The 21,865-nt window shown below is 45.4% G+C and overlaps 1 protein-coding gene across 1 annotated transcript in view; it reads right to left on the bottom strand.

The window, feature by feature from the left end:
- Nucleotides 1-547: 547 nt before the first annotated feature.
- Nucleotides 548-21,865, bottom strand: part of SLC1A7 (solute carrier family 1 member 7) — a 64,300-nt gene continuing 42,982 nt past the window's right edge. The window contains exons 8-11 of the mRNA XM_054384018.1: nt 12,243-12,437; nt 7,552-7,686; nt 3,196-3,295; nt 548-784 (exon numbers count right to left, since the gene is read on the bottom strand). Of these exons, the coding sequence (XP_054239993.1) occupies nt 548-784; nt 3,196-3,295; nt 7,552-7,686; nt 12,243-12,437 (667 nt within the window). The remainder of the gene's footprint in view (nt 785-3,195; nt 3,296-7,551; nt 7,687-12,242; nt 12,438-21,865) is intronic.

Below are 21,865 nucleotides of genomic sequence, written 5' to 3' on the forward strand. Positions count from 1 at the left end.
ACCAGGAAATCAGCGTGGTTTTCTTACTGCTCTTCTAGAGCTAAGCACAAACTCTGTATTTAGCAAATATTATACAAAGTGAGTATCTTTAGCAGTTTTGGTCAGCCTTTTTTAACACAGCAAAACCTCTACATAAATACAGTGTTCAGAATTATTGATATTCACACACACACAAAAAAAAAAAAAAAAAAGAAAGAAAAAAAAGACAAAGAAAAAGGCTTTGGTTAGAAAATCCAAAAGGGTCACATAAAAAACAAGCTTATAAAAAAGGAAGCCAAAGGAGTGTCAAACACTACACTGGAGTCAAATGAGTGCAGAACGAATCAGTTGTCCATTAGTTAGTTTCCAGTGTTCAAATCTTCCACCTAAGAAGCCCCTGTGTCCGTCAAGCTGTGTGCCTTCCCCGCTGATCACAGCTGGTCTGCTAGCTCCAGTGCAAGCAGGGTGGCGAGAATCCCACATTGTGCTGTTCAAGGCAAAGAGTCCCTCTGCCAGCTGTGAGGTAGAGATTGGGTATCAGGGTGTGAGACACCACTGAGTGCAGCAGTCACACGTTTGTTTCTAGTTCATTTATTTCAATAGTGCAGTGGTCTTTACTGTTGGATTTCTTTGTGTGGTTCTCTACTGAGCTTTCTTCTTGCTCCACTTGTACAGGTATGTGCTGCTGAAACCCTTTCACTGTGTCGGGTCCACGAGTTTCATTCATGGTCTTCACACAGCCATTTCTCTGGTAAGCCACAATCTGATGGATGTTAATAGGCTTAGTTTCACAGATCAATGGCACCTATGTGAAAAGCATTAAGATCTGGAATTCTGCCACTCTTTGCTGTATATGACAGGAGAGGAACTTAGACTTTGAAAGCCTGTGGGCTGTTCTACACTCTCCAGGATTAACCAGGGCCTCCACAGACTTCCAGAACCTGTTTCTCATATACCCTGGAAGTGACAAGACTGGTGAGGAGGCTGGAGGGAAAGTCCTGAGGAAAGGCTGAGGGAGCTGGGGGTGTTCAGCCTGGAGAAGAGGAGACTCAGAGGGGACCTTATCACTCTCTACAACTACCTAAAAGGAAGTTGTAATCAGGGGGTCAGGCTCTTCTCCCAGGCAACTTGTGACAGGACAAGAGGGCATGGGATGAAGCTGTGCCAGGGGCGGTTTAGGCTGGATATTAGGAAGCACTTCCTGACAGAAAGGCTGAGTAGGCACTGGGATGGACTGCCCAGGGAGGTGGTGGAGTCACCACCACTGGAGGTCTTTAAGCAAAGCTTGGATGTGGCACTTGGTGGCATGGTTTAGCTGATGTGGTGCTGTTAGGTCATAGGCTGGACTTGATCTCAGAAGTCTATTCCAGCCTCAGTAATTCTGTGATTCTGTGATTTTTGCACCATCTGGACAAACTGAAAGTGTCCTCTGAATACGTCAACATGTAAACTCAGACAGTACTAACTACTTGCATCAGTAAAGTGATGTTAGTAGGGTAAGTAAAGACTAGACTTCGAGGGCTAAGTGTGAAAGGTAGAGTCTCAAAGGCTGCTGTGCTGAGCTGGGGGAACTGCTTGCTCCTGAGTGCAATAACACAGATGAGTAGCTCATTTGTTGTTGCCTTCTGCCTTTCTTCTAAGCCAATAAGCTAACACCTGTCTTTTCAGTCTGCACTGTTTTAAAAGAGGATTTTATTGACTGAATCATAAGTTAAATATTGCCAGATGTTTTGATGGGGAAAATAAGACATAATGACTGGCAGAGAAAAAAGGTGGGCTTGCAGCTGAGACAATTTGGCCTTTGGATATCCACTGCTAACTCCACAAATTATACAGCCAAAACATATGGCAGAATAATGGGATATTTTAAGACAATTATAGAGCAATTATAGATGCAAAGAAAAATCTCATCACAGATGACTAAATAATCCCATAGGAGGGATTTTATATTCTTGGAACTTCTCTTCCTGAGTTCTGGGCAAGTGCTAAATACAGCAATGAAATGCAGGAGGCCTATGTTATGCAGGAACTCAGACTACACTTCTGGCTTCACAACAGATGCCATACCTTACCATTTCATGGTGTGTTCAGGGGGGTTTGTAGCTACCTATATGTGCAGCACCCACATTCAAACCTAATCTTGTCATCAAGTACTGCAGGTGCTAAGTAACTTGGAGGATAAGGCCTTGCTATATAAAATGTGAAAGAGCAAGAATTGTAAAGGCATATGGCAGGAAGGCCTGAGAATGGGAGTTACCAGACAGACTCTCTGTAAAACAGGAGGAATAATAATAAGACTTAGCTATTTATACTGTTGTCCTTTGCTGAGTACTAGAAATTATGCAGAGAAATGAAACATGCCTTGTGAAAATTAGTCCTGATGAATAAACATTTCCTGCATAAACTATTCTGTCTTTGGGGAAGAAAGCTGGTGTGAGTCTGCCATGAAGTTCAGTGATTCGAGATTAGCACCTCCAGATGTGATGGGTTTGTGGAATTAGGAATCTCCTTTGTCAAGGATTTGAAGGAAGAGCATGAGAAGGAGTTCCTAGTATAAGGAAAGATTGAATGATGCATGCCAAGGAGGGAGACAGGGGCAGAATACCTCTGTATGTGTGGTGTATGGAATGAGATCTGGAGAAGGAAAAACAAGGATGTAAGAAGGGAGTCATATTGAATGTAGAAGGCATGAAGGTGTCTGAGAATACAATCCAGAATGGAGCAGCAATATGCTTGTGCTAGTCCAGAAAGGAAATTGCTGCAGTGGTGGCTTCAGATTATGCTAACACAGAGGCTATAAAAAACCAGGGTAGCTGCTTTTGTTGTTATCTTATAGGTACCTGTACCTCCCCCTACACACACGTTTGTCCTTGCTCTGTTGCTGGTCACGTTTTCAGAAGAAGGACAGCTGAGTGGCCAGTCAGGATTGGGTGCTGTGTGAGACTCACAGCTTCATCTTCTCCTGCATTTGCAGGGTAGTGCAGCTGCTTCTCCTGCTCCCAGACCTGCTGTGCCAGTCACAGCTGGGTGATAAGCTTGGAACTTGAGTGGCTTTTTGCATGACCTCATGGAAAAGGCTCCCTCCACCCTATCCAGTTCTGTCCTGTCTCTGAACCCCCTTTCTAAACTGGGTGAAGCAGCTGTGGGTGGCCCAGAGGTGGCTGGCTGTGTGCCGTAGCGCAGCACTGCTGGCACCCTTGCTCCTGCCATAGTTACCTCATCCCCATCCTTGATGAACTCCTTCCGGCAGATGTGGGCCATGATCCCTGCAGCCAGTGCATCTCCCAGGACGTTGATCATTGTTCTGAACCTGTCTCTGGAAAATTAAATAGGAAAGGCAAGTTGCTGTTATTTGGGTACATTCACAGGATCACAGGATGTTAGGAGTTGGAAGGGGGGACCTCCAGAGATCGAGTCCAACCCCCCTGCCAGAGCAGGACCATAGAATCCAGTACAGGTCACACAGGAACACATCCAGATAGGTCTTGAAAGTCTCCAGAGAAGGAGACTCCACAACCTCTCTGGGGAGACTGTTCCAGTGCTCTGGGACCCTCGCAGCGAAGAAGTTCCTCCTCATGTTGAGGTGTGTGGCAGTTCAGGCTGGGTGCCCCCTGCCACTGCCACATAAATTACACCTCTGGTGTCCTGGGTGCCCACTCAATAGGGGTGGACACAGGAAACGGCGTATTTCTACCCATAAATCCTGCACCCTATAAAGCCATCTGCAAAGTCATTATCTTTCTCTTTCTTCCCTCTCTGCTCCCATGGGAGATGTCCTCTCTTATCGGGTAATGCCGGGGGAGTATCCTCAAGGCCTCTTAGGCCTGTCTAGGCCTAATGCCAGGAGGAGAATGGAGGGGGGCACTCTCAGACCTGGCCAGCCTGAAACTTGCCTAGCAGCGGGAGGGGGGAAGAAAGAGCCCTGGGGATTTGGGTTTACCCTCAGGTGGGGGGAAGGGAAGGATTGGGAAGATTTGGGAATTCTGTGAGGGGTTCTGTATGCTTTTGGGATATTCTTGGCACTATCCTTTGTAGTCTTTTGTAGCTTCACCAATTGCTTTTCCATTTAAACTTTCCATCACTCTCCAATCCGTTTGTGTGAGTCTCATTCTTTTGTCCCTTTCGGGGCAAGAGAGGATCTGTCTGGCCCCAAACCAGTACAACGTGGAACCTCCTGTGCTGTAGTTTATATCCATTGCCCCCTGTCCTACCACAGGGTGCAACTGAGCAGAGCCTGTCCCCTCCCTCTTGACCCCCAGCCCTCAGATATTTATAAACATTTATTAATCCCCTCTCAGTCTTCTCTTCTCCAGACTAAAAGGCCCCTTGTCTCTCAGCCTGTCCCCATCACTGCAGCAGTCATAGCTGAGAGCCAGTTTTGCTGGCTTTGAGCTAACAAGTTTAGGAATGGTAGTGAGGAGTTTGGCATGGGACTGCCACTAGTTCCTGAGCTGCTCAGCTGGGTTTTCCAGCCTCTTCTGAGCTAAAGGCACTGAGCTGCCACATTTTTAACTGAGCTAACCAGAGCAGCTATGCCTCCTTATACATGCAAGCTCAAGACTGCATTTATGTCTGAATTTTTATGTTAAGGTCCAGTATTAAGGCTTGATTTGGAGGCTGGTGCTGCAAAACTCTTATGCAATAAAAGTAGGGAGCAGCCCCTGCAGCCAGAACCTTCTATTAGTTATCAGGGTCCCAATTTCAGCAACCTCAGATTATTGTAATGGTAGGACATGCAGAATACGACCCAAATTATTCAGAGGACTGCTAAATAACCCCACTCACAAAGTAAGCAGGCCCTGCCCATATTTAAATCATTGCTGATGAAGTCATGGTTGCTATGGCTACCAGTGGCCCTTAAAGATTCTCAGCTTTTCCAATGTAAATGTCTGTGCCTGACAGGAGTTTGCATATATACAGCTTCACTATATTTCAAGTATTCATTTAGGGGATCATTTCCTCCTTCTTTACACCTTATACCCCACTATTCAAATACAGGCTGCAAATGCAGTAAGTGGCTGTCACAGGCAAGTGTTGTGCTTGAAGCAGCTTGGACTCTGTTAGTAAAAATGGATGAGGTTTCCAATGGTCACTGTGGGGTTCAAGTGAACTCTATCACCTCTGTTCCAAGAAAAACACACACCTCTGAAAACTCTCATCTTGCTAACTTCATTTATAAATCTGGCTTAGAAAAGGGAGGGTCAGAAATCCCTCCAGATGTTTGGCTTGTTAAAGTCAGTGGCAGTCCAACATCAACAGTGCCCAGATTTCTGATCCTGCATCTTAATATAGAAAGAATTGAAGCTCTGTGCCCATTCTTTCTTTTTTTTTAAAGGCATTTTAAACACGTGCTCTGTGCATGTAGGAGTGGAGCAGCTGCTTGCTTAATTACCATGCAAGTTCCTGTGTGGAAGGTTATTTACAGTTGCAAGTACCCTCAGCAATAATAGTCCACAGCCTACACCATGGTCATTGACTCCAGGACCCAATCCTGCCCTTGTTTGCTGGGTCCATTTTTCTAATTCCTGCTGTTCTGACTTTGGATTTTGCTTTCAGGAAAATTCCCCCAAGAATATGTTAAGCAGGGAAAAAACACTGTTACAGCAAACAAAAATAGACATTCCTGTTACACACAGACTTTGTTTACTTGCTTGATCATCAGATTTTGATTCTTGGAAAGACATTCTGAGTTGTTCGTTTTGGATTGTGCCAAGAGTCAATTGTTGTCGGGAAGAAGCTGTAGGAGTGGAGCTCAAGAGTTTGGCCTCCATCTTGGGCTCTAATGAGCATTTCTTGAAGAGAGGATTCTTCTGAGGAATGAGTGCACCATACTGAAACCCTGAAGAACATGGACTGCCTAGCATGGTGTTTGCTCAGTTCTGGTTAGTCCATGTTCCTCTGTGCACAGAGTCATCTGTACCGTGTGTGTAGAACTGCACCACACACCACTGCCATTTTTCTACTAAGAGGCCAAGCTGCTGCTGGTGGCATTTATTTAAGTGCAAGCATATGAATCAGGTGTTGCAGTGCTATTTTAGCTTTAGATTATACTATTAAAGATGCCAACATTTTGCCTGATGTTTAACAAACTAGCTGAGAAATGGTTTGATTTCCTCCTTATGTCCCCAGGCACCAGCTAAAGGTAGGAAGCTCACATGCCTCTTATGGCTACCTAAACGAGTTGCAGTACCTGCAGTGCATTGTAATTGGGACTTCAGTCTCATGAGATCAGCCTTCTTCATACTGCAGCACTTCCAAAACCAATACTGAAAATATTCATCATCTCAACCACGTTGACACTTTGCATCTGCAGGCTCTTGAAACCACCAAGTGCCCAAATAGAGAAATATACTTTTTGTATGAAAGGTCATCTACAGAAGACAGAAAATTGGATCTGTTCCTTGCTCACTTTTTAATACCATCTGGAACTACAGTCTGAAAAAGTTCTTTGTCTGTTGTTTTGAGAAGTTCTGTCAAACAAAAAAAACCCTCATTCCCATATATGCTGGAAGGTTTGCTGGAAAAACAGGGAAATGTTGATGGTACAAGAGCTGGGTGAAAAATGAGTGATACAGAGGGAAAGGCTTTTGCAGTGCAGCTTGAAATACTTTGATTTCATTGTGCTTCATTAACTATTGAGCTTCAGTGGCTAGCATTAGAAAGGCTGCTTCAGCAGAACCTGAACTGGTATTTCCAAGCTGAGGTGTCCACAGCAGGTGTTACTTAGCCTTCACAGAAGAGTATTCCTGATAATCCTAAAGTAAAATGTCTTAAAATATGCATACAACACAACACTCATGGGTAATAATAATAATAACACACTGAACAGGAAAGTAAATAATTTCTTCTCAATTCTTTGTACCAAAAAAAAAAAAAAAAAGAAAAAAAATCAGTAGCTTTAAATGAAATAAATTAGGATCTGTAACAAAATGGATTTTTAACACATTGTTACCCAGAACCTTGCAGTAATTTAACTCCACTGTATGAATAGGGATATATTGTAGAGATTGAACAGAAAAGAGTGTGGACTATTTCCTTGTGGATTCTTATGATAGTAGGTAACTGAAATACTAATGAGCTAGGGATGAGGATTTTACAATGCATCTTCCTAGACTATTCAACATTGATTGATTTAAGACATTTATATACAAGTTAAGAGTTTGAATCAGCCACTCCTTATGAACTTTCAAAGTGACTCTTCTCATGGGTGACCTGATTCTCATTTGTTCTGTGTTAAGTTTTAGCCTCTGCTTCTGCTGGTAAATGCTCAGTGATCAGGGATGCAGCAAAATAACCTGCCTCCAGAATGGCTGCATTTGCAAAGTGTGGAGCAACCTCCCTTGCCTGACTATCCTTCTGGATAAAAATACTTCTTAAACTTACCTGTGATCTGCCTCAAGGTACTTCCTTTGCTCTGCTTCTCCATCCTCCTTTATATCAGAAACTGCTGTAGTGATTTAATGCTTCAGCCTTTCCATGTAGGTCCTATTGTCCAAGTCCCACCTAGACTCTCATTTGCCTGTCTTTTTGCAATATAATGCCCACTTGCCTTTTTAGCTTAATGTTACTTACAGTGCCCAGTCAACAGCAATAATCAGTGTGATGTCATCTGTTGGGAGCCCAACCGAGGTCAGAACAATGACCATTGTCACCAGGCCAGCTTGGGGGATCCCTGCAGCACCTATGCTGGCAGCTGTTGCTGTGATACTTTAACAAAGAAAGAAAGGAATGAGTGTTACCTTGGCTTGCAAGAAGCCACACCATGTTTCTGCAGGAGCTTTCTTAAACTATAATACTTCTCCGTGGGACAGCAATGTGTGCTTGTGGCCAAGAGAGCCAGTGGTATCCTGGAGGACATCAAAAAAAGTGTGTCCAGCAGGTCTAGGGAGGTTCTTCTCCCCCTCTACTCTGCCCTGCTGAGACCACACCTGCAATACTGTGTCCAACTTTGGTCTCCTCAGTTCAAGAGAGACAGAGACCTGCTGGAGAGAGCCCAGTGGAGAGCCACAAGGATAATCAGGGGACTTGAGCATCTCCTCTATGAAGAGAGAGAGACTGAGAGACCAGGGAATGTTTAGTCTTGAGAAGAGCAGATTGAGGGGGGATCTGATCAATGTCTATCAATATCTGAGGGGTGGGTGTCAAGTGGAGGGGGCCAAACTCTTTTGGGTGGTGTGCAGTAATAAGACAAGGAACAATGGATATAAACTTGAACATAGAAGGTTTCACCTCAACATGAGGAAAAACTTCTTTACAGTGAGGGTGACAGAGCACTGGAACAGGCTGCCCAGAGAGGTTGTGAAGCCTCCTTCTCTGGAGACTTTTAAGACCTGTCTGGATGCATTCCTGTGCAGACTACCCTAAGTGATCCTGCTCTGGCAGGGGGGTTGGACTCGATCTCTGGAAGTCCCTTCCAACCTATAACATTCTGTGATTCTTACATAAGCCGCTGCATGGAAGTGCCAGTGTTTTGTGGACAGAGGCCAGGCCAGATAGCAAGAACAGACCAAACTCTCTGCCCAGTGCTAGACTCTCATCCTGTACCTGTGCTACCTTGGCACTGGTGTAGCAGTTCTGTTATCTCTTAATATCAGAAGTGCAGAGAAAGGAGGGTAGCCAGGCTGTGGGGCATCTCTGAGCTATGTCAGCTTCTTGTGGGCCATGGCACCAGGCAGTACTGCGTGCCATGAATCTGCCAGCACTCCTCATCGCTGCTTCACCCTTGGCAGCAGAGCTCCTAGCAGACATCTGTGAGTCAGCAGCAGCAGTTCCTGTGCCAGGCAACTCGGCGGCTGGCTGCAGCTAGGGCCACTAATGCCAACCCATCAGCAAGGGGCTGGACCAGGGGTGAAGGCCTTGCATAGAATGGGCTTTGCATGCTTGGATCTAAATAGGAAGCATGTGTGAATGTGACTGCATCTCTTCAGTATCTGGAAAGCATTTTTACTTGACTTTCACGCTGTTTTTTCAGCCAGGCAAGCAGAAACAAACAGGGGACTAGGGCAAGAGTGGACATGGCAGGCTTAGCATTTTTTCTCATAATGCTGGTTTTAGGGGAGGGATTTAATTCCTTTTCCCAGGAGCAAAAGTCACTTGGATGTATTCATTTCCACCCACATGGCCACTTGCAGGAGCTCAGCCATGCAGCAGAAAGACAAAACCCAAATGCTGACAAATGAGAAAATATGACATAAAGCACACAGACTGATAATCCACTGCACCCATCAAAGGCAGTGCCAGAGCTTTGGGCAGGCAGCTAGGTCTCATTAACCTCTTATGATGGAAAAGGAGGGTAACAGGATTCATCCATATGGAAACTGAGACACAGATATCCAGTAGCCTGCTCACAGCTGTACAATGTACCAGTAGAGCAGCATCAGTATATAAAGCTAGAGTCCTTTCCTACAGAGGGAGAACCAGATTTGCAAGTGGGTGTGATGGGGACCGAGAAAGAATGAACACTGCACTTTGAAAAAGCCAGCTTGTGTAGCACTGTAAGAGAACAGAGAGAGAAAGGATGGGGTAGAAGCTCAGTTGTTGAGTAAGAGGTAAATCTAGCGACCATTAAAAGGTTCTTGAGTCAGTGCTACACGCTGGCTAGCTGGCTAGGGCTGCCTCTGTCTCCTAAGTCAGTTCGGGCCATAAAGTCTCATGACTGAATTGGGAGCAAACCAAAGAATGTTCAGCTAAGATTGTACAGAGAAGCTCATCTACTATTCCGTTCAATTTTGACCTTAATGTAGCTGTTTCTTGCCTTGATATGCTCAACTGATGGGACTAGGATCTTTATTCTCTTTTTCTGCTGCATCTAGATTTGCACAATCACAGATCTCTGGGTCCTAAACTATCAAGCTCTGGGGCAGCTTTGGCCCACAGAATACACTTAGAATTTAGCTTCAGGTATTCAAGGTACTGAATTCACTGTGATTTCCTATTTACCTCCTTCTTTTGCAAGTCTGTTTATTTCTTTTCCTTCCTTGAATTTTTCCAATCTTCATTTGTATTTTCCTTCAGCTGTCTTTAATCCTCTCTGGTCCATATATACAAGCAGTTAAAATGGGGAGGGAAAATCAAGAGATAAAATAGGGCTCTGATAAGAGAAATCTTCCCATTTACTATCACCCTCCTCGTCTTCCATTTCTCAAATCCCCATTCTCTGCTTCAAGATGTGTATAATGTCTGCCCATGCTCTGGACCACATTCTAAAAGCATCTCGAAATGCCAAAGTACCAACGCCTAAATTTTAGCACAGTATTTTTCAGAGAGAGATTCTGAAGCAAGAGCTCATGTGGCCACAATTTATTTCTTCTGCTTCTAATCTAACCAGATCTTGCCAGAAGCCCATCAGCAAAGAGCTGTCATCGGGTTTAGTGTCAGGACTCTCCTCTTGTCATGAAGGTTTTCAAGTCCGGCAGAAGATGGGCAAAGCCCAGAATTGTAAACAGGGCAGCGATGAGGTCACAGGGTGGGTAGGTAAGCAGATCTCAAATGTGTTGCACAAGGCTCTGGCTCTGATCAATGTCTTTCTAATCATTTGTTCCCTGCTGGAGACCTGCAGGTTTCAGTCCCTGGGGCATTTTTTGGCAGTCCCTGGAGTTATTCTGGCAGTAACTGTTCAGCTGGATCTTCTAGTCCCTTGGAGCCATTACAGACCTTTGAAGGACAGATCCTGCAGTTCCAGCACTACCCACTGCAAGCACAGCTGCTTATGAGGTTTCTGCTTAACCAAACAGCAGAGAAGACATTCAAAGACTATCTCAGTGAAATGACATCTTCATAAGAACTTGCCTTGACAGGAGCAGGTGTCCTCCTTCCCTGTTCCCCTGCTCCTCTGAGGTTTGACAAAGAGCCTCCTAACACACACTGTTACCTGATACAGGATCTCACAGGATCACACAGGGTCACAGGATGTTAGGGGTTGAAGGGACCTCCAGAGATCATTGAGTCCAACCCCCCTGCCAGAGCAGGACCAGAGAATCTAGTGCAGGTCACACAGGAACACATCCAGATGGGTCTTGAAAGTCTCCAGAGAAGGAGACTCCACAACCTCTCTCAGCCTCTCCTCATCAGGCAGTGCTCCAGTCCCTTCATCGTCCTTGTAGCCCTCCCTTGGACTCTCTCCAGCAGATCCGTGTCCCTCTTGAACTGGGGAGCCCAAAATTGGATGCAATAGTCCAGGTGTGGCCTCACCAGGGCAGAGTAGAAGGGGAGGAGAACCTCCCTGGATCTGCTAGACACACTCCTCTTAATGTACCCCAGGATCCCACTGGCCTTCATGGCCAGAAGGGCACATTGCTGTCCCATGGATACCTTGTTATCCACCAGGACTCCCAGGCCTTCCACAGAGCTGCTCTAGTTTTGCATTTTTTTTAACCTTTTCCTCTCATGTAAAAATGCAAAGCAGACTTAAAGTGGAAAATATTTCTGATGCTTAAAATAGTCTTTTAAACACCAATAATAATAACAGCAAAATGTTCCCATCCTAGTAAATCATAGAATCATAGACTCAGTCAGGGTTGGACGGGACCTCAAGGATCATCCAGTTCCAACCCCCCTGCCATGGGCAGGGACACCTCACACTACATCAGGCTGGCCAGAGCCTCATCCAGCCTGGCCTTAAACACCTCCAGGGATGGAGCCTCAACCACCTTCCTGGGCAACCCATTCCAGGCTCTCACCACTGTCATGGGGAAGAACTTCTACCTCATGCCCGGTCAGAATCTCCCCACTTCCAGCTTCATTCCATTCCCCCCAGTCCTGTCACTACCTGATAGCCTAAGGTCACCTCAGAGCCTTCTCTTCTCCAGACTGAACAGCCCCAACTCTCACACTCTCTCCTCATAGGAGAGGAGCTCCAGCCCTCTGCTCATCCTGGTGGCCCTTCTCTGGACACCTTCCAGCATCTCCATATCCCTCTTGTAACAGGGGCTTCTGAACTGGACACAGTACTCCAGGTGGTGTCTCCCCAGAGCGGAGTAGAGGGGGATGATCAGTGGGTTGCTGTGAAGTAAAATCAGGCTGTTGTCCTCCAACAGAGGCACGTTTTCTGGTGCCCACATGTGTCTGTTGAACAGCACCAGCACAATTTCTCCTTGTGCAGTCCCTGTTCTCTGCGTTACTTGGAACTAACTGTCCTATAAGGGGTGCATCCTTGGAGAATGGCAAAGCTGGGCTTTGTTCTGAGCACTGCCACACATGGAAATCAGCAGTGTCAGGCCCAGCCAGAGCAGCAAATAGCAGCACCTGGAGTCAGAGGCTCTCACCTGATAGTGATGATCTGCCCAAAGTCCAGCTCATAGTTGTTCACCTGGGCGATGAAGATGGCAGCCACGGCCTCGTAGAGAGCCGTCCCGTCCATGTTGATGGTGGCTCCCACGGGCAGCACGAACCTGGCGATCCTCCTGTCCACGTGGTTGTTCTCCAGCAAGCACTTGAAAGTGATAGGCAGTGTGGCTGAGCTGCAAACCAGCAGAGCAGTGCACAGTGAATTGCTTTCATTTCTGGGGAATTGAACAAACTGTACCAAACCCTCTCCAGGGAGGATAAGTTTTACACTGAGCAGCTGAGTGCTGCTGCTCACTCCTTGGTCCGTACCTGTTCTCACCTGACCTGGAACTTACTCCTTTGTTTGGTGGAGGATAAAGACAATTACATTTGCAAATGTTACTGCAAATGTTGCTTTCTCAGAATTAAAAATGTCTTCCTCTCTTCCCTCCTCCTAAGGGAAAGGGACAGAAATCCCTTGGGGGCACACTCACCTACAAGACAGGAGAAACACCCTGCACAGCTTATTAATGCAGTCTCTGCAAACTGAAATAGAAACCCATTTTTAAATAGCAAGAGTAACCATAAACCAAGGAAATGTACAAAGCAAGAAAGGCTCTTAACTCACTGTAAGGAAATATTGTGTAAAGAATTGTCATAGAATCATAGAATCAACCAGGATGAAAGAGAGCTCCAAGATCATCCAGTCCAACCGATCACCCAGCCCTAAGCAATCAACTAGACCATGGCACTAAGTGCCTCCTCCAGTCTTCTCTTGAACATCTCCAGTGATGGCAACTCCACCACCTCCCTGGGCAACACATTCCAATGGGAATCACTCTCTCTGTGAAGAACTTCCTCCTAATATCCAGCCTAGACCTCCCCTGGCACAGCTTGAGACTGTGTCCTCTTGTTCTGCTGCTGGGTGCCTGGGAGAAGAGACCAACCCCCACCTGCCTACAACCTCCCTTCAGGTAGTTGTAGACAGCAATGAGGTCTCCCCTGAGCCTCCTCTTCTCCAGGCTAAACACCCCCAGCTCCCTCAGCCTCTCCTCACAGGGTTTGTGTTCCAGACCTCTCCCCAGCTTTGTTGCCCTTCTCTGGACACGTTCCAGTACCTCAGCATCTCTCTTGAACTGAGGAGCCCAGAACTGGACACAGGGCTCCAGGTGTGGCCTGACCAGTGCTGAGTACAGGGGAAGAATAACCTCCCTTGTCCTGCTGGCCACACTATTCCTGATGCAGGCCAGGATGCCATTGGCCTTCCTGGCCCCCTGGGCACACTGCTGGCTCATGTTCAGCCTACTATCAACCAGCACCCCCAAGTCCCTCTGTGCCTGGCTGCTCTCCAGCCACTCTGTCCCCAGCCTGTAGCACTGCTTGGGATTGTTGTGGCCAAAGTGTAGAACCCTGCACTTAGCCTTGTTCAGTCTCATCCCATTGGCCTCTGCCCACCCATTGAGCCTGTCCAGGTCCCTCTGCAAGGCCCTTCTACCCTCCAACAGATCAACACCTGCTCGTAATTTCGTGTCATCTGCAAACTTACTGATGATGGACTTGATTCCTTCATCCACATCGTCAATAAAGATATTGAACAGGATGGGGCCCAGCACTGATCCCTTAGAGACTGTTCCAGTTCTTAGTGAATATTGACAGTAAATTGATGACCAATTTAGGCATTGATGGCAGGGAGAGCTTATAAGAGCTTGGAATGCTGCTTGGGTTGAACTCTTAAAACACCCCAGTGGGTGACAGCTCTGACCAAGAACCTGCTCCTTGTTTTGGCATATAATGCATGAATGGAGTAACATGCACCTCAGGAAGAAACAGTTTAGGGAAAGATCTCACCAGCAGCACGCCTAGACAGAAAACCTGCAGACCATACTCTTGTATTCAACACCATTGCCTCTGTGGGACACATCTGCCCATGGCCCTTGTGTGATCAGACAGCAGTCAAGTGATTGCAGGTCGTGTCATCACGTGTACAGATGTGAACGAGATGTAAATAAGTGTGTGGAATGGTGTGGAATGCAGTGGAATTCCAAGGTTCTTTAAAGACATAAGCAGTTCTGGGGGCAATATCAGCATCATGATACTGAGGTCTTTCATTTTATTCTATTCTCCTGTGATCTACATGCCCCAAGGTGGTGGAACACTGGAACAGGTTGCCCAGGGAGGTGGTTAGGGCTCCTTCTCTGGAGATATTCAAGGCATGACTCGACAAGGCCCTGGCAACCTGAGCTAGTTGGGGATGCCTCTGCTGGCTGTGGGGAGGTCAGACTGGATGACGTTTGAAGGTCCCTTCCAGCCTGGACCTTTCTGTGATTCTCAGTTGTGAAATCCAGCATCTGTCCACGTTTGGGCAGTTCAGCTTGCACACTTGCTGTGTGTTGTCAGCCTCACATCAGCAATCTGGCTCTGACATCAACATCTTACAATGACCATTATCTGTTCCTTGTTGAAGACAGAATCATAGAATGGCCTGGGTTGGAAGGGACCTCTGAAGGTCATCTAGTCCAACCCCTTCTGCAGTAAGCAGGGGCAAGATAAGACATTTGATATACAAATGAGTTCTCAGTTGTTACAAGGGACTTACAAAAGCACAGAGAGATTCCAAAAACTCTGCAGTTACAGCCCCCAGTTTGCAGGAAGGCATTAGCAAAGTGTTGCAAAGTGTAGCAAAGTAGGAGGTTGGCATTTTGTGTTTGTGCAAGCTGTTGTTTGAGGAAAGTAGAAGTGTTTGGAAAGGAAAAGCAGCTTCCTGCAATAGAGATAGGGAAGGAAAAGGCAAGTCCATGCTTTCATTATGGTATCTTGGTTTTGTGTAACCTTTCACAGTCTGGCTGGTGAATGATTTACTACCTGCCCTGATAATCTGGACAAAAAATAATTCTCTAAGTATGCAAATAAACAGAAAGGGCAAAAAAGCAATTGAAATCTCATTACCTCTTCTCCCTGGAGTACATTAAACTTTTTCTTTCCAACAGTCCTAACATTGAATCAGTATTTACTTTGAACAGTGCACACAGAGCAAAGCATAAGCCCCCAAGGTACCCATCAGATGGCATTTCTCTCTTGGCATGCCTATCATGCTCTTCTCACTTGTGCCCTGTGATAGGACAAGGGGCAATGGATGGAAACTACAGCACAGGAAGTTCCACCTCAACATGAGGAAAAACTTCTTTATTGTAAGGGTCACAGAGCACTGGAACAGGCTGCCCAGAGAGTTTATGGACTCTCATTTTCTGTAGACTTTCAAGCCCTATCTGGATGTGTTCCTGTGTGACCTGCACTAGATTCTATGGTCCTGCTCTGGCAGGGGGGGTTGGACATGAAGATCTCCAGAGGTGCTTTCCAACCCCTAACATCCTGTGGTCCTGTGATCACTTTTTAGATACACATTCGTGAATGACTGAAATCCTTTATGCCTTGTTTACCTTAAAATGTTCATAAAATACAAGGGTGAGCCTGAGGCTTGCAGATAATGTAGAAACCCCTGGAGTAGCTGCAGCTGGGAGCAGACTGCCACAGCAGCACTTGTAGACGTTCCTAAGCATGGCCATGGCAGGAAACATTCACTAAGCTTACTGCTCATTGTCTCCCCTCCCTGTGAACGTTTTGCTTCTTATCGCTTTTAAAGACTTTCCTCAGTCATTTGTTTTGCTGTGATGGAACCCTGTCTAATTTCTTTGGGGTAAAAAGAGGAGAAAAAGGTCATCTTGCAAGTCCTTCCCACCACAGAATTTTAAACCTCAACATCTTAGAACAAGAGGGAATGGCCTCAAACTGCAACTGGGTAAGTTTAGACTGGACATTAGGAAATTCTTTTTTCCCAGCAAGAGTGGTCAGAGATTGGAATGTGCTGCCCCAGGAGGTGGTGGAGTCCCCAAGCCTGTATGTGTTTAAAGGTGGTTTGGATGTGATGCTTGGGGATATGGTTTAGGGGTGAACCTTGTAGAGTAGGGTTCTGGGTTGGATCCTGAGGGTCTTTTCCATCCTGAATGTTTCTGTGATTCTGTCTTCCTGGTCTGAAGCTGTGTAACAGGCTAATCTTCTGGCTTGTTTGAGATGTGACAAGGACCATGCCAAACAATCCTAGAACACCAAAGGCACAGCCAGCAAACTGTGTGTCTATTTCACTGTTGCAAACAGAAGGTGTGATGCTTTTTGTAAGTATTCAACTACTAAACTTCTGCATTGTCCCCAGAGACAGGTGTGTCTTTCACTTGAATGCTGTGCTGTTAGAAGAAAAATTTCTAAGGCATGGATCTGGATGGAGCCAGTCCAGAGGAGGGCCACAAAGATGAGCAGGGGGCTCGAGCATCTCTGCTACAAGGAGAGGCTGAGGGAGCTGGGATTGTTCAGCCTGGAAAAGAGAAGGCTCCAAGTAGACATAATAGCAGCCTGCCAGCACCTGAAGGGGGCCTGCAAGAAGGCTGCAGAGGGACTGGTTGCAAAGGCCTGCAGTGACAGGACAAGGGACAATGGTTTGAAATGAGAGAACAGCAGATTTAGATTGGATGTTAGCAACAAGTTCTGCACCATGAGGGTGCTGGAACTGTGCAACAGATTGCCCAGGGAGGTGGTTGAGGCCCCATCCCTGAAGATATTCAAGGCCAGGCTGGACAAGGCTCTGACCAAGCTGATCTAGTGGAGGATGCCCCTGCTGACTGCAGGTGGCTTGGACTAGATGACCTTTGGAAGTCCCTTCCAACCTAAACCATTCTCTGATTCTATGTTGGTTGAATTGGTTTATTAAGTGTTGTCATAAAAAATGAAATGGGCAGAATGTAAATGCAAGCTGATGGAAAACACTGCAAGATCCTGAAAGGAAGCACATTGGCAGGTCACAGATTCTTGTACCTTCCTCACAGACAAGTGCTACATCCAGTTTCACTCCAATTTCTGACACCACATCTTTCTGAGAGCTAGCATACTCTGGCCTAACCATTCCTATTGACAGCCTTTCCAGAACTCACTGTTCAGATGAGAAATCCAATTTGTTATCTAGAATCATTCTTTCCACTTTCCACTATGTTTGCTTTTATGTGCTCTATGCCCTTCTCCAGCTGGTACAACACACATTGAGTTTTGTCCCTTCTCAGCCTGTCTCAGACTTTTCAAAGTCTTCTCTTACAGGATTGCTACTTTACAACCCTAATTACCCTTTCAGCACCTGCTTCAATCTGAATGAACTTTTCCTGGATATAGGTGACAAGAGCTGTGTGGAGCATGCTAGGCAAGGCTGTCTGCCCAGCCAGGGGTCATTTTTACTCATGAAGTGTAATCTGGCACACCTCATACTGGCTACTGGTGACTTATAGGTGGCAATTAAACAAAAAGGTTCCTGCTGTCATTTTTGAGTTATATTAATAGATCATGTCAATGCCTGAAGAACAAACACTGTCAGATAAATACTTGGATTTTCTTTCCAGTTCAATTAGGTGAAGTTTGTTTTCATCTCATGTTGGAGCAGTAACATGAAAGCCTGGCATGTAACATTTATTAGGAGCAAAAAAATACTCTGAAGCACTGATCTTAACCTGTTCTTTTAAAAACTGCCCTCAAGCTTTCAGCTAAGAGCAGAGGTATCTCCTCCCAGCATTCTCTCTAACAATTAAAACGACATTTTGAAAGTCTTATCTCAATTTTGGGATAAAAGGCTGCAGCTGAAGTGACTAAACACCAGCCCATGCTGGATCAAGCCAAGCTCTTACTAGTGTGAGCCACAAAGCCAGCGAGTCACCATGAAGAACAGCTGTTCAGCCTGCTCTGTTTATCTTACCACTCAAATGTATTTTGATATTTGCTCCAAAAAATCAACAAACTGATCTCATCTCCCTTTGGCTAAATCTGCCGTTAATTTACACTGTGCAAGAGCCAAGATCTTGGTGTTTCATAAGCAGCAAAAACCCTTGAAAAACTCATGGTGCATTATTTGTCTTCAGAGAAGAAGAAAACTGCTTCTTTTTGATGGGATTGTGCCACTGAGAAGATGCTGCTTTAATTCACTAATGATATGGAAAGATGACCTAAAAAAATAACATTCCCTCTTACCACGGGAACGAGGAAAGCTAAGCTCCAGAGGAATTTTGCCTGCAGGCCAAACCGTGCATTTGCAGTAGAGTAAGAGGTGACAAGACCAGGAGGATATGTTGGGCAGCAAATTGACACCCACAGCTCTGCAGCCTGGACACCAGAGAGCAGGGCAAGGTGGGCAGTGGCAGCACATGCTGCAAACATCTTACTGGGGTTGTGAAGAGGAGCTGTGTATGTATGCCATGGATGCCTGCTGCCAACTCCAGCCCTAATGAGGCCAAGAGTTTGGCTTCAGGGGCTGGCTGAACAGGTGGCTGGTGAAGGGATTGGTGTTAGTCAGAGGATACAAGCACATGGTGCCCTAAATGGTGCACCAAAGGAACAAGACATCTTCTCCTCTGTCCCTGCCTCTCCAGTTAATGTCTGTGCAAACTGAAATATTGCTGGGGCTGAGATTTCTTGAGAAATATAAGGGGAGTGAAATGTGGTCAGAACCTTTCACTAAAGGGAAATGGGTTGAAATAATGTTCAGGTTCAGTGAAATCACTGCCATGAGAGGGCTGTTTAGTGCCTTTCAGGTTCCCTTGTGTTACATCCTAGGTTTTGTAAATGGTATTACTTTTGATTCTTGCAGTTTGACTTTTAGCTTAAACCAAAGCCTTCCACAGGTGCAGAGTAGCTGGGATGAATATCAGGATACTGATCTGTGGTCTTCTTTCTATCTTTAGATGTAGACATGAACCAACACAGAAGCATCCCCAAGAAACACATCAGTATGCTTAAAACCAACTCTTTGTTCTCCTCTAAGATGATCTGAAAATCCAATACCCACATTGTGAATGTTATATAATGCCCCTGTGGCAAGTATTGTTTAACCAAATGCAGATGTGTTGACTGTCAGGAGAAGCAGCTCTTCTGTCCAGCCCTGATTATTTGTGCATGTTCTTTTGGCAACAGCTCAGTTATGTGCAGTATCCATTCCTTTCAATGTAACAAAGGTGAAAAGTTCATCTCTCTCTAGACAAGGCACTGCTATTTGAGCAGAAAAACATTAAAGCTGTGTTGTGCCTGTGTTGGATTTGCAAAATGTACACACTTTTAAGATGGGGCAAACGGTGCTAAATCTGTCCAACATGTTCAAACCCCAAACCCAGAAGTTCAGAGCCTTTCCTCAGGGCTCACCTTGACTTTGGTAGCACATTAGCTTCTGACAATAAAGACACTGAACTGGGTAATAAGTCCTGCTGGTCACTCTCGACAGGCTGAGCTGCCAGCTGGTGCCACAGCTCTGTTCCTAAACTGCACCCTCTCTGGCCCTGTAAATATGAGATAATTCCTTGCAGAGTGGAAGGGGAGAGAAGTGCTAGCTCAGAGTACTCAATATCAGGAGAGGGATCCTCTCCTGGGAGTCAGAACCCAGGAGAGTGAGAGGCAGCACTGGTTTAAGGGACAGCTGATTTCCCAGGGTATTATTCCCCACTGTCAGTGGGCACTCTCACATCAGCTTGGGGTAACAAAATGGGCCTGGAGAAAACTCAGCTAAGGACTGGTTCACCTTGAAGAGATTCAGCAGACAGAGACATCTTTCCCTCTTCAGTTCTGCAGGCTGAGATATTTTCTTTACAGCTGTGCCTGCTGCCTGCCTAGCTCTCCTTACCACGCTTGGCTTTTGGGTCTCTTTCCTAGGAGCCCAACTCTCTCAGTAAGGAGTTGAGTTCCAAGATGAGCCACAGGCATCCTACCTGGTCAAAAGCTGCCTAAAAGTTAAGCTTTGCACAGTGCTGATCCCTGTGACACACAGCACATAAGCTAGCTCACGTTTGCTAGAGCTTCTCTATGCTTCTACAAGTAACTGAGAGAAAAAAGTAACACCTGAGACTTCTCCAACCAACCAAGGCTGGACTTCTCCAAGCAGTAACATAACTTAGGTACTCATGTGAGACAGGGAATCAAACCTCTGCAGCCCTTTATAGGTCTTTGATGACTCCATAGCATCCCTGTCGTTTTGCTTTAGTACTACGATTGGTGATAGTGGAATTGGAGCTTTTCTAAGCCCAAAATACACCCCAAGCAACTTGACCTGAATATAATATGAAGGACAAAGAGGGGACTTCATGATTGTAAAGTAAGTTGACAGAGCTAGAGTAAGGAGAGGAGATCCACTGAAGAAACAATGAACTGCCTTGATAGGAATGGCAGATCACTAATTCAAAAACACAAGCTCTGAAAGTTCCCAGACCAGGCCAGGACTAGTAAATTGGTTATAAAATCAAAGTGAGGCGCTGGTGCAAAAGAACAAAAATTAGGAAAGGTCATTTGTTTTTTAATATGGTGGAGTATCTGCTGATCTTTTAGGTCTTGATTAAACCTCTCTTAACAAAGGGATCTCTGGCTGTGAAAAAGTTGGGGATTTTTGTTGCTCATTAATAGAAAAGAAGAGGGGAGGACAAACTCTTTTATAGATGCCAAAGGGGAAAATGAGGAACAAAGTATTTCCTTTTCTTTTCGTAAAAAAAGAAGTGTTCAGATTAGGTTTTTAAGATCAAATCTCTTTTCCTAGAAAAAGAGAAAGAATGGAATGGCACAGATTAAACCCCTGAGCTGTCAGAAACAGTTTTCTTGGAAAAGCTTGACAAACCTTTTCCAATGCTAACGTCTTTGAGTGTAAATTGAATCTGGAGATATGCCAACTTCTCAAGCTACAAACTTCTAACGTTCTAATAAAAAAGCTTGCCTTAATTATTGAAGCCTAATTTGAGTTGGAAACACCACCCAGCACATCATTTTGTCTTGATTTTGTATTTCACTGTGTGTTGCTCTTTATAGATCATTTTGGAGCAAACTTTTAGATATGAAACCACCTTGTAGAATGAAACATAGTGGAAGGCCACTACCTCCCAACTGTACTGAAATCCTCATTCCCTGCTCTCCTTTCTTTGCATTCCTATATATTCCTTTTGCTCTGCTAATTCCTGCCCTAGCATCTGTGTGTATGTTCACAAGAAACAGCCATCTGCATTTGACCTTCCTGCCCCAGATTACCTTGTCAGACCTTACTAGAACTACAATGAGCTGGGGAGAAACATTTCAGGCTCTTTTCCCAGGTCTGCCAAAGGAGCAGCACAGCTGAAGTGTTCACTTTGCCATAGTCCCCTCAGTAAAAGAGAGATTATTTCTCTTTCAGCATTGCTGCTAATTGAAGATTCTGCAACCAAAATAAGTTTTGCAGGAAGATAAAGCAAAAATTAATGACCTCAGCTCATCTGAGTTCAGGGAAGCTATGTTGTTATTCCTCTATTTATTTATTTAGTTAGCTCATCTGCAGAAGAGTTCCAGGTTTCTGTAAAACTCTCAGAATGACTTAGCAGTGCTGATGCCCTACACAAAGCCAGATGTGCTGATTACATAAGGGCCTGTGTATTGGTGTGTGTTTGACTGCTTTTCCAACCTTTTGATCTATGTCATTCTTGCCTTTTCCTCTTACAATCCCTCCAATTACCAAGGTCCTTCATTTCTAACGGGGTCAGTCCAGTATAGGAGAGATCAGGTGAATTCTTCCTCAAGATGCTTGGGAAGTTGTAGG

This window comes from Indicator indicator, chromosome 10, assembly GCF_027791375.1.
Source record: "Indicator indicator isolate 239-I01 chromosome 10, UM_Iind_1.1, whole genome shotgun sequence".
Taxonomy (NCBI): Eukaryota; Metazoa; Chordata; class Aves; order Piciformes; family Indicatoridae; genus Indicator; species Indicator indicator.